This window comes from Fulmarus glacialis, unplaced genomic scaffold, assembly GCF_000690835.1.
Source record: "Fulmarus glacialis isolate BGI_N327 unplaced genomic scaffold, ASM69083v1 scaffold12336, whole genome shotgun sequence".
Taxonomy (NCBI): Eukaryota; Metazoa; Chordata; class Aves; order Procellariiformes; family Procellariidae; genus Fulmarus; species Fulmarus glacialis.
In genome coordinates, this window is record NW_009220069.1 from 2,610 (window position 1) to 14,265 (window position 11,656).

An 11,656-nucleotide genomic window follows, 5' to 3' on the forward strand; every position below is an offset into this window, starting at 1 on the left:
GTTTGTAAAATGAGTTTATCCACAGTAGGTCAGAATGTGTTTGTTCTTAACCTAGTCAAAGTTAAAACCATGAGAGTAGCTTGCAGGAATCAAAATTAACTTCTTGTTTTTGCAAAGACTGTGCAAACAGTAGAATGTAAAGGAACATGGAAAGTTTGTGATGATACATCGCCTTGATGTATCTAAGTTCCTAGAAAAACTGTGTTGCTGTGTAAATTGCCAGGTTTTTTCAATACCAAGCAGAAATATGCGATAGCTGTTTGAAAGAAGTGGGAGTAAGGGATGCGGGGTGAGGAGGGGGGAAGTGGGCATAGAAAGTATGACAGTTGCAGGACTAGGCTTAAAAATGATGATTTACAATGGTCTAACAAATGGGAAATGTAGTGATTTATGCCAATCATTGAACTTCCACAGGATGGCAGTGTTGTAACACTTTCATGGTACAATAAATGATTTATGTTGTAGTGAATTCTTCAAAAAATGAGCTTCCTACAGCAAAAATGTGTTTCAGTGACTTAAGAGGGAATAGATCAGTAGCTAGGCCAAGTAGTGCCATACAGATCCTTGAAAGAATACACCAGAAAAGTCAGCAAGTGTTTGGAAGTATCACAGTCATTTCTGTGACTTTTGGAAAGCATACGGTACCCTGGGAGCATAATCCCCCAGTGAGACCACACAGGTGCTATGGAAACAATACCACTGGTAAATGATGGTTCTGTTCTCATGGAGATTAGTAACAGATTGTATGAGAACAGGGATCTTTTCATAAGATCAAGGCTGTAACAAAGACAGTGGTTTATGATTTGTAGGAGTGTTTAAAAATCTGGGAGGTGGATTATTGCTGTTTGCCACTGAAGGAACAAAACTTCATTTGGACTTGTTGGCTGGTTACTTCAAATGTAATCGGACTCACAGCTGTTCAGAGTTGGTATTTCTCTCTTCCCCTCTCCTCTCTTCTTCATCCTGGAATACTGAGGACCAAAACCCTGTCAAAATAAAGTATATGAATCTTAGTGCATACATAATAATAATTCATATTATTCATACTAATATTAATATTAATTATATTCTTGGCCTCTGCTTTCTGAGGGGTTATGATTATCTATATCCCCATGGTCAATATAGATCTATTAATACATGTGCTTAATATTAATTTTTAATTCTATTGCTTTTCAGTTTCTTGGCATGCCTCTGCTCTTGTGTTAAAAAAAGAACAAGCATACTCTTTGCATTTTCTACGTGGGTAGTGGACTCTTAAATGTTTTACTTCTTTGAGGTCTGGTCCCTCAGTTTGTCCTCATATAGAAAGCTTTTGTTTGTCACTTGTTATATGAGAGCTCTTCCCCTCCACCCGTGCCCCGCGAAAACAAGATGGGAAGAGAAAACTATTTCCAAGCTAGAGCATCTTGGATAGATGGTTTATTTCCCTAAGAGGAGAAAAAACAATGCAATTAGGAACAACAATGCTTTGCTATTTCCTCTAAAATTGGATGCAATAGGCAGATTTATTGTAATCAAAGGAGGAAAAAGTCATTAGGATGGCTGAAATATTTAAATGATACGGTTCTGTTTCAGTGTCACTGAAGTTGGGGGGAGGATGAACTCTGCTATGGAACCAATCCTTTTTGAAATGTGTGTATTCATTTTCTTCCGACATTTCTCTTCCTCCTCTCTCCTTACTCTTTTTTTCCTAGCATATAGCACTTTCTACATTGTGGGGTTAATATTATCGATGCAGATACCCTTTGTGGGATTTCAGCCAATTAGAACAAGTGAACACATGGCAGCTGCAGGTAAGAAAATTAAATGTCTGCTTCCAAACAGCCTGCTTAGCACAAGAAAACCTCAAACCCTTGCGGCTTTGTTTCCTTGTATTAGAAAGAATACATACTAACAAACCAAATTGTTAAAGAAAAAGAGGTACAATTTAGTGTCTGTAGGGAAGTTTTCTTTCTAGTTGACACATTATCCTTCTTTGTGTGAGCTAATGGAGGTAAAACGCCTCCATAACACTGGATCAGTTACACATTCTGGCAAGCACTTATTTTACACATTGATAATCTCTACTGTTTTGCAATATAATGTTGCCTTCAAGCATTGTACAGTTGAAACATTCCTTCTTGGTAAACACAGTTTATACTGAGCAATTTGGTTTTGTAGTTGATAGTCTTCTGTAATTTTTCAAGGTGGGCTAAATACAAATTACTTAAATTACTAATCAGGAGGCTGATTTTTAAATAACTGATTTCAGTCTTGTTTGATTCTTTTTATTTCTTTAAAGTAAGATGATTTTTCAATAGTTGTTAACAGTCAGACATCTTGATTTCTTGACAGCAATAACCTCTGCTAAGACTGGTAGGTTTATGTTTAACTGCATACACTGTTTGTGTGATATAGTTTAGTTTGTTAGATTCCTCAGGTTTTTTATTATGTATACTCACTTATCAAAATGTATTTGGGACAGCAATTGGAATATCATTAAAACTTACCAGAAAAATACTTTTAAATATTCAAATTTTTTTCATCTGAATATAATGGAAAGAGTAAAGATTATCAAACCACATTTTGCATCTGAAGAATTTTGCATTTATTTAGTGAATAGAGTTTGTGTCTTTCTCTAGAAGTTCAGAACTAGTGAATTTCAACATTGTGCACCTCAAATCTATTGTTAAATTGAACAAAGACCATACACTTGAGTTCTACTTTTTTCTTCTGCCAGCTACTAGTGAATTTTCACTTTTGAATGGACTAATCATTGGATTGATCTGATTACATACATTGAAATGAATAACAACAGAAAAATAGTGTCCGAGTTCTGGTTTAATGTTGAACTCTGAACAGCGTTTTTGAGGGTGTGGAGTGCTTACCCAGTGAATTCTGGTGTTTCAGTGCTAGCTTTATATAATTCAGTTGTCTGTATCACGTAATGCTTGGAGTTTTTTTCTTTCATTAAATCCTTCTGTTTTGTTCAGTAGCTTAATTTCCATATGTTTCTATATCAGCCTTGTTTTTCTGTTGCCTGGGGTCTGTGTCTTAATTTTTCACCAGGTCTACGTATGTTAACCTATGTTTTTGTCATAATCAATGAAATCTAGTTTTCAGGTGATTCTCTCCCTTACCCCAATTTAATTTGGGAGCAAAGAGGCTGTGGGTATTGGAGCTCTTGATACAATAAGCAAAGAATGTTTTGGAGAGTATTTTATCTCATTGCAAGTTTCTGTCATTGCAAGAAAGTATCATCCCTGTTAAGTATTAAAGGCTATTTGTCAGAAAGTGATTTTGTACTAGTTTTTAGATGTAAGGGTGTACCTTACATTTATTTTTCTAATTCAAATATAACCAAAGTATGCCAATTGCTTTAAAGCTGTTACTGCTTTTGAGCATTTAAACAAAAACTTTCCTCTTTCTTTAGGTGTTTTTGCACTGCTGCAGGCATATGCATTTTTGCAGTATCTGAGAGACAGATTAACAAAGCAAGAATTTCAGACGTTGTTCTTCTTGGGTGTCTCACTAGCTGCTGGTATTGTATTCCTGAGTGTCATCTATTTGACATACACAGGTAAATAAATGTGAAACTAGTTTACCTTTGGAGCAGGTAAACCAGATGGTCAACATTTGGTATAGTCTGAAGTAGTTGTTGGCAATGCCACAGCAAACCAGTGCCCATGTTACTCTGTGTTTCTGTGTGTTGGAATTCACTGTGCTTTCTGGGCTGCAGAAAAAAAAAACTTTGTAGTATCATTCCAATATTTCAGGTTTATCCACAATCCACATGATGATGTAAGAAGTCAGACTGGATGAGGAACATAACTATAGCCAAAGCGTCTTATAAAAATACATATAGCTAATCTATTCTGAATAGCATTGATAGGTCAAGGTCAGATTGCTTACTTTCTGAAATACTTGAACCTGATTTCTGTATGACTGGAATTAGTCTATAAGTTCTACTTTACTTCTGTGATTCAGCCTCCAGTCTACAAGGCAGTTTTACCCAATCTTACAAAAACAAGCTTGCCTTTGCTTGGTTGCCATCCCCAGATGCCTCACTGCCATCTTCTGATTCCATGGTATACTTCCTTGGTGATCTAAAAGCATGCTTCCTCCCCCTGATGAAGAGAAAGCAGTCTTATTTTCCTAGCTAAATATATGTCACCCATGCAAAAATTGACTTCTGCTTGGTTTAAATTGCACAATCTTAATATTATATCTCAAGTACAGTTGTGTTCTGTCAGAGTTTTATTTTAGAAAAAAAATACTTTCCTGAGGTGTAACTTGTTTTTATTTTAACTGACTTCTTTCTTGTACTTCTTTTTAGCAATGTTTCTGGTGCAAATTTTTTTTGTATCAGTTGTTTAACAGTTAATAGCATTTTTCCAAAAGAATACTTAGCATCTCTATTTTTTTTAAAGTCTTCTAAAACTTGATGGTTTATGATTTGCTCTTCAGTATGTATGAGCAGGTCCTACTAATACTTAGCAAAAATTTTCAGACTGGCATATCAGAACAAAATTTGGCTTCTAATCTCAGTGTGCAGCAAAATATGTCTTCTGTTGCAGTTCTTAGGAAGTGTTGATTTCAACTTCTGAAATGCACTGATCAGTATCGCTGCTTCACCAGATGGAACAAACCTCGTTCCCTCAGCTTCTGGTACGCTGTGCAGTCTGGGCTCCTGACCATCTCACAGCACTCTGATCCCTCTCTATTTTCTTAATAATCCTCTTGCAGAAGGGTGCCCATATCAGGACCCTGTATCCCAGGTGCAGCACCTCAAGAAGGGATTTGAGGTTCTGGATTGAAGTCCTGCCTACCATAAGGCATGTCAGCCACTCTTTTCAATTTAGCACTGTTCACTGTTTTGGCCTCTGGGATATTTTCACTTTTTACTAGCCACTAGCTGGACCCAAATCCACTGAGTACTACTTTGAGCTTGTCAGTACAGCCAATTTTCAACCCATCAAACGGTCTGTTTGTCCAGCCCATTCTTCTTCAGCTTATAAATGAGAAATGAGGAAAATGGTTCAAAAAGCATTTAATAATGTATTTCAGGAGGCTGTGCTCCATGATCTTTTCAGGGAGTCAGGTTGCTGGCCTGTAGTTTCCTGCATATTCCTTCTTGCCTTTCTTAGAGGTGTAGCATTAGCCATTTACCAAGCACCAGGGGCCTCCCTTATCACCCTCATGAAGATGGTGGGTAGTTATCATATTGGCCAACTCTTTCAGCAGCCTCAGGTGAATGCCATCTAATCTCATGTTTGGGGTGCATCCAGACAAGAACATAACCGGTAGTTCCCCATCTGCTGGCAGCTCCTTCTTCTTGTGCGTGCAGTGGTCTGGGAGAAAGCTTTGCATCCGAAGACTGAAGGGAAAAATATGTCTTGTTGTAGAACGTTAACCACAATATTTAAATGTCTAAACTAGATATTAAACTAAAATCTTCAATCAGATTACACTAATTCTAAATATCATGTAGAGGGAAGATTTACTGTGTCCTGTGCAAAGACTTGGGTAATAAATAAAAGGATTTAACTTTCTCTTGTTTCAGCTTGTCTGTATCTGTCTTCAGAGGGAGCTGAAACAGTTGCAAGGAAAGTAGAAATAAAATTTAAGAAGGATCTTACTAATAACTTAATAATAATTTTTATCTTTCATCTGATAATGACACTGTTTCTTTTCATCTTATGATATTCAAGTATCTAAAGGCTTTGTTTAACAAAAAATAATAAGTAAAGCTTGTCGCCATGTCTACTAGCAGCTTTTATATTCCATGCCACATGTAGATCCATCTGTAGAGAAACAATAAGAGTATCGGTGTTTTGGCTATAGATTGTTCCCAGTTTCCTGCTTAGGCATTTCAGAAAAATTAAATACTGTCTTATCAATTATGTTTTCTTTTTCTTATACTTCTTTACAGAGTGCAGGTTGCTATCTGTCATATTCTTTGGGAAATATTTTATTTATTATTCATTGGTTTGACTTTTGGAGGTGTGCATGTCTTGATACTCAACAAGTACAATGTGATCCTGTAAGAGTGTGTTCTTCTAAAACTAGCTTCATGGTTGGTAGACTTTATAGCCTGCCTAATGTAGTAGGTCTGGTTCACATATATTACAAGTTCAATGAAATTTCTTTGGTTTTGTGCTATAATTTGAGGGAGTAGAAAAATTATTGCATTTAAATACCTAGGCAGCAAAAGGGTTTTTTTCCCCCCTTCTCTTTTTCAGGTTATATTGCTCCTTGGAGTGGCAGATTTTATTCATTGTGGGACACTGGGTAAGTAAGGATAAAAGATATAAGGATTTAGCTATCAATAGCATTCTACTGAAAACTAACAATCTTTTGTTCTCTTCATCCTCAAATCCATTTAGTATTTCAGTCAAGAAGAATATAGTGGGCTTTAATCAGTTATCTAAAGAAAGCACTTGTAGTAACTGTTTCATGATCTTTGCAACCATTTCACTCATTTGTCTATTAAATTTCTTGCTTCTTTGGAAGTCTTTGAATGTGTAATGGTATGTTTTTCTATATGAAATTGTAGTGCTTCTCAGCATAAAATAACCAAAAGCTGCACCAATATTTGAGGACACATTTAAAAATTATTAAGAGCCTTAAACTTACACTATTTTCATTGCGCAACATTGCACAAAATCGCAAAGATGTTGCACATATGATCTTGCATGTTGCCTGTTAATGATGTTCATACATCTGTTTTGCATATACAGATGTCTACTCTGAACAATTCTGGTTTATTCGTGTGTGTTTTCACGGGTAAAAACCCGTGTTAGTTAATGTTTTGTTTTAGTTAACCTTTAAAAATCTAATGTTGGATTCTTTAGCCAGCCAGGAGAATAGGAATAAAACGGAAGATATTTTTCTCAGATAAATGTATTTAAGGTGAAATTCAATTGGTAGATTTTTTTAAGATTGAAGCAGGGATAGGAGAACTTCAAACTTTGGCAATTCAGGTTTTTTCAGGCTGCAAAGTCCAACCCATACAGGATTCTGTACCAACTCTGTAATAAATGTAGCAGAATAGATGTCAGTAAAGAAGCCTGAGATTTATTTGAAGAACATATAGATGTTGTTCTTTGCCTATAAATGAAGTGGTCTATATATATACAAAGCATTAAACTTTTGAGGGCTTGTCTACATTAGAAAATCATATTGTGTTAAAACACACAATTCAGTTTTGAATGAGAACTAGATCTCAGTGAAGAAAAGGACATATGTTTGATACCTCACCATTCAGTCATCATCATCAGCACCCCAGATTAGGTCCGTATGTATAGCTGTCTTCAATATAGAACACAGTTTTGTCCTTGTCTGCACTGAGTGTTTGACATGTTGTTTAGTTGACATGTATTTCCAAGTGTAGACAAGGCCTGATTTTTTTTTCAGCATCTAAAAGAATGTGGGGGTGTCAGTAACTGGTCTGGTATTTAATACTGTAACTTTCTGTGCTAAGAAAATGAACGTATTCTGTGTAGAGGAGAGTTTTCGAAATACAATGTTAAAAATCTAGGAGACTTACTGGCATGGATGATTATCTCTTCAAAATGTAATGATGGGGCTTCCGTAGCTGCGTGTTTTCATTTTGGTGAATTTGGCATCATATTTAGCCATAATAAAACAAAACATCTGTAATTTTCATTCTTTCAATTAGTATGGAAATAATCCTTTATATTGGTGTTTTAAATAACTCTATACACCAAATACTTCCTAAATACAGTAAGACCTGGGGACTTTTTTGGTATAAAAGTTTCATCAGATTTCTGCTGAATAGAGCACTTGCCATTTTAAATTTAAATGCTTCCTTTGAAATGAATTTCAGAATTCCTAATGTTTACAAGTTTTAATAATTTTATCTTTTCAAAATAATTTGAACTGAATTTTTTTTAAAAAAGGTATGCGAAAATTCACATCCCGATCATTGCCTCTGTGTCTGAGCATCAGCCTACAACATGGGTTTCCTTCTTTTTTGATCTGCATATTCTCGTGTGTACTTTCCCAGCAGGGCTGTGGTTCTGTATCAAAAACATCAATGATGAAAGAGTCTTTGGTAAGAGAAAATATTTTAAAATTGTTTTGAAAAATCTTGTCTTCAACTTAATTCTATTTTGGTTTTGTTTGCTCAAAGCTGGTATATGGCTTATTCTGAAAAAGGTTTAAAAGTGATGTGTTTAAAGATGATTATTAAAAGGTGCCTGCACCCAGCAGTATTTAAAACCATTTATAAAAATGCAGAGATTGGTGAAATGGTGACGAAGTATCGTCCCAAGAGGTGGGATCAAAATATTTGTCGGTATGGTTCTGTTCTGCGGCTGGAGTTGCATGCTCCTCCGCATGCTGATCTTGCAAACCGTGCGCTGGGGTGCAGTTCCACAGTACAGTTCAGCCAGATGAACAGCTCAGAGCAAAGGAAAGGTCCCTTCCCCACGCAGGCTACAAGGCAACCGACCCTTCCCTGGGTGTCTGGCACTCATCCCACCACAGATGATGATTCAAAATGCCTTTTCTTTGCAGATTTTCTGCTATTTTAGTGAACGGAATCACTTGCTGTGGAACAAGTGCTAGATAAGACACAAGCCTAAGCAGAGGTGTGAGGTCTCCCTATGTCAGTGACAACAAATTGTTCATTGGTATGAAGCTGTACTGTGAAAGCAGACTTTTAAGATTATGAATGAGGCTTGTAAGGATGTAATTTGAAGCTATAGCCCATATGGAGAAGTGAAGATCACTCGGGTCTTGGGCTTTTACTGGGACAGGAGGCTCCAGACCAATATAGCTGCCTCTTAGGATTACCTAAGAGGTGTGTGGGCAGCGGGAACATTTGCTGTGTTAAATCCAGTGGCTCTGTGGCTTACAATGAGTCCTTGTCAAGACCAGTGCTGGGCAACTCGCTTTCAGCCTCCTACTGCTGCATCATCCATTTAAGTCGGCTTAAAGAGACCTATGAGAGTGAGAATGGAGAGCCATACTACTTCACTACAAAGCAGAAAATATTTATGTAATGTAATCCGATAAATCAGTGTCCCTTCATGGTTTCCGTGGCAAATCTTTCACAAAAGTTTATTGTTCAACTGTAGCACACAAGGAATAACCACTATTGCTTGAACAATAGATGTTTCTAACCAGTGCATACTGGTTGGTTTGGGTTTTTTTCCTTCTAAGAAAAGTGTTCTGAATATTCCTTACTATTCTGAAAATCTTGGGGGTGTTTTTGGGGGGTGGGAAGTGGAGATAATACCATTCAGGAAAACTTGCTTCAGAATAGGGCTCGCAATATCATATTATTTGTCTGTATGGAATTATAATGTAGACAAGCCCCCAATTTGTCCACAGATATCTCTAACTTAAATTAAAATTTGATATTTACATGAAATTCTAACACTTCCTTTTGCTTTTTCAAGTTTCAATAACTTGTTTGGTTTTTTTAATCAAATGAAACTGCCTATTATTCCAGTAGTATTTTTGGAGTGTGATATTAAATTTCACTAATAATGTATCTTCTGACACATTATTAATGAATATGAAAATGGGGTTGTGTTATTGTTAACGGTTGTCAAGATGAACTTCAGGAAGGGTTTGAGGCTTAAAAGGGATAAACATTAAGTGAACTGTATCTCTGTAAATTAAAAAGCAATGAAATGCAAGATGCATACTCAAGTCTTTATACACACAGATGCTCAACCCACTTCCAGAAGTAGTTTTATGGAGAGGATGTACGTGTGCAGTCACAGTGAATGTTATTTTCTAAATGTCATCAGTAGATTTGTTTCTTTGCAGTTGCTCTGTATGCAATCAGCGCTGTTTACTTTGCTGGTGTGATGGTTCGTCTGATGCTCACTTTGACTCCAGTGGTCTGTATGCTGTCTGCAATTGCTTTCTCCAATGTCTTTGAGCGTTATTTGGGTGATGATATGAAGAGGGAAAATCCACCAATAGAGGACAGCAGTGATGAGGATGACAAAAGGAACCCTGGCAACCTGTATGATAAGGTGAGGGGGAGGGAACAAAAGTTAGAAGGCAGAAACCAGCTTATTTTTATTACCTTTTTTTTCTTTTGGTCAGAATATTTTAAATGCCACTCAAGGTCTGACTCACTAGCATTTAAATTTAGAACAAGTATTGATGTTCTCCAATAAGGTGTAACTGATGTCCTGAAAAAAAAATCAGTGGTTCCTTCTAGCTTGATCAGTGGTGAACCTTTAACCTAAAGGAAGTATACAAAGTTAACCCAGCTTTTTAGAGAAGTGATGGCAAACAGTTGCTTGCTCTCCTTGACTAGTTATAGCAGTTCTGTGTCACTGAATGTCTCCATGTTTCCCTCTTGTATTTCCTCTAAGACATGGTGAAAATAAAGAATAATATGTTTTATGGAAAAGTATTTCTATACATAAACTTGCATACTCTCTTCATCATGAAGAAGATGCTGTTAGGTACTCATTTTTTTATCTCTTAGGCTTTGTTATACTGACCCTGACAATGCATGAGCCTTGGGTTTCCCCCTTTTCCTCACGGTAAATAGCTGTGCTTTTCTGTCTTCCACCCTGCCTTATAAAAAAGCATCATCGTACTGAGCCAAACCAAAGAAGTTGTTCATTGACCCTCAATTAATAGGTTTTTTTTCCTTCTGAAAGAGGCTTTCAAGGAATCATCCATTTTTACAAGTTGCTGGATTGTCAAAGTATTGTTGTGCATACTTCGTTGATTTATGCTACAACTTGGTTTAGCTTTATAGTATCCTGTAGCATTTATGGGGTGCATGTGGTGAAGAAAAAGGCATGGGTTCAATTATCAAGGGTGATAAAAGTTGCCATAACAGATATATTTGTGTTTGTTTAGGCAGGCAAAGTGAGAAAACATGTATCTGAACAGGAAAAAACAGAAGAAGGACTAGGTCCCAATATCAAAAACATTGTTACTATGCTGATGCTGATGTTGTTGATGATGTTTGCTGTTCACTGTACCTGGGTAACTAGCAATGCATACTCCAGCCCTAGTGTTGTTCTCGCTTCCTATAACCATGATGGGTAAGTAAGGTCTACAGGTCTGAAAATAATTAAAGGGCAAAAGACTTTCTACTTCCTTTGCATTAGCAATTTGCTTTACCTTCCTTTAATCACTTCTTATTATATTAAGGCAGAATTGTGACCTGAATAAAAAATTCTTAATACTCTACTTTTCAAAAAGATACAACATTTTATGAAATATTTAATGTAAATACATAAAAATAATCCTATCCAAAGCCAATAAAGATGATGTTTTAAAAAAACAAAGTTTTTGAGTTAATTGGGAAAACTTGTTTATGAATATATATTAGACTGGAAACGCATTTAGTCACATCTTCAAAAGCAGCTCAGCTTCTGGCTGTTCAGCCATCAGTGGGTTCAAACTTACGACTGCTGGTGACTGAAGCCCTCAAAGGGAGCTGAACGGATAAGAAAACCTTTTATTTGTGAGCCCGAATTTATCATGGTGTAGTTAATTTGTTGCTAGTATTTGTACTGATGTGAATAAAATGAACTCTGTTTTCCAGCACTCGGAATATCCTAGATGACTTCAGAGAAGCCTACTACTGGCTGAGACAAAACACAGACGAGCATGCCAGAGTGATGTCATGGTGGGACTATGGCTACCAGATAGCAGGGAAGGCTAA

The 11,656-nt window shown here is 36.5% G+C and overlaps 1 protein-coding gene across 1 annotated transcript in view; it reads left to right on the forward strand.

Annotated features, from left to right (window-relative positions):
* Positions 1 to 1,694: 1,694 nt before the first annotated feature.
* LOC104078832 (dolichyl-diphosphooligosaccharide--protein glycosyltransferase subunit STT3B-like) overlaps positions 1,695 to 11,656 on the forward strand; it is a gene marked incomplete at its 5' end in the record, with an annotated part of 18,366 nt that continues 8,404 nt past the window's right edge. The window contains 8 exon segments of the mRNA XM_009580622.1: positions 1,695 to 1,793; positions 3,413 to 3,559; positions 6,222 to 6,270; positions 7,902 to 8,056; positions 9,784 to 9,995; positions 10,843 to 11,030; positions 11,537 to 11,654; position 11,656. The exon segment at position 11,656 is cut by the window's right edge and continues 71 nt beyond it. Of these exon segments, the coding sequence (XP_009578917.1) occupies positions 1,695 to 1,793; positions 3,413 to 3,559; positions 6,222 to 6,270; positions 7,902 to 8,056; positions 9,784 to 9,995; positions 10,843 to 11,030; positions 11,537 to 11,654; position 11,656 (969 nt within the window).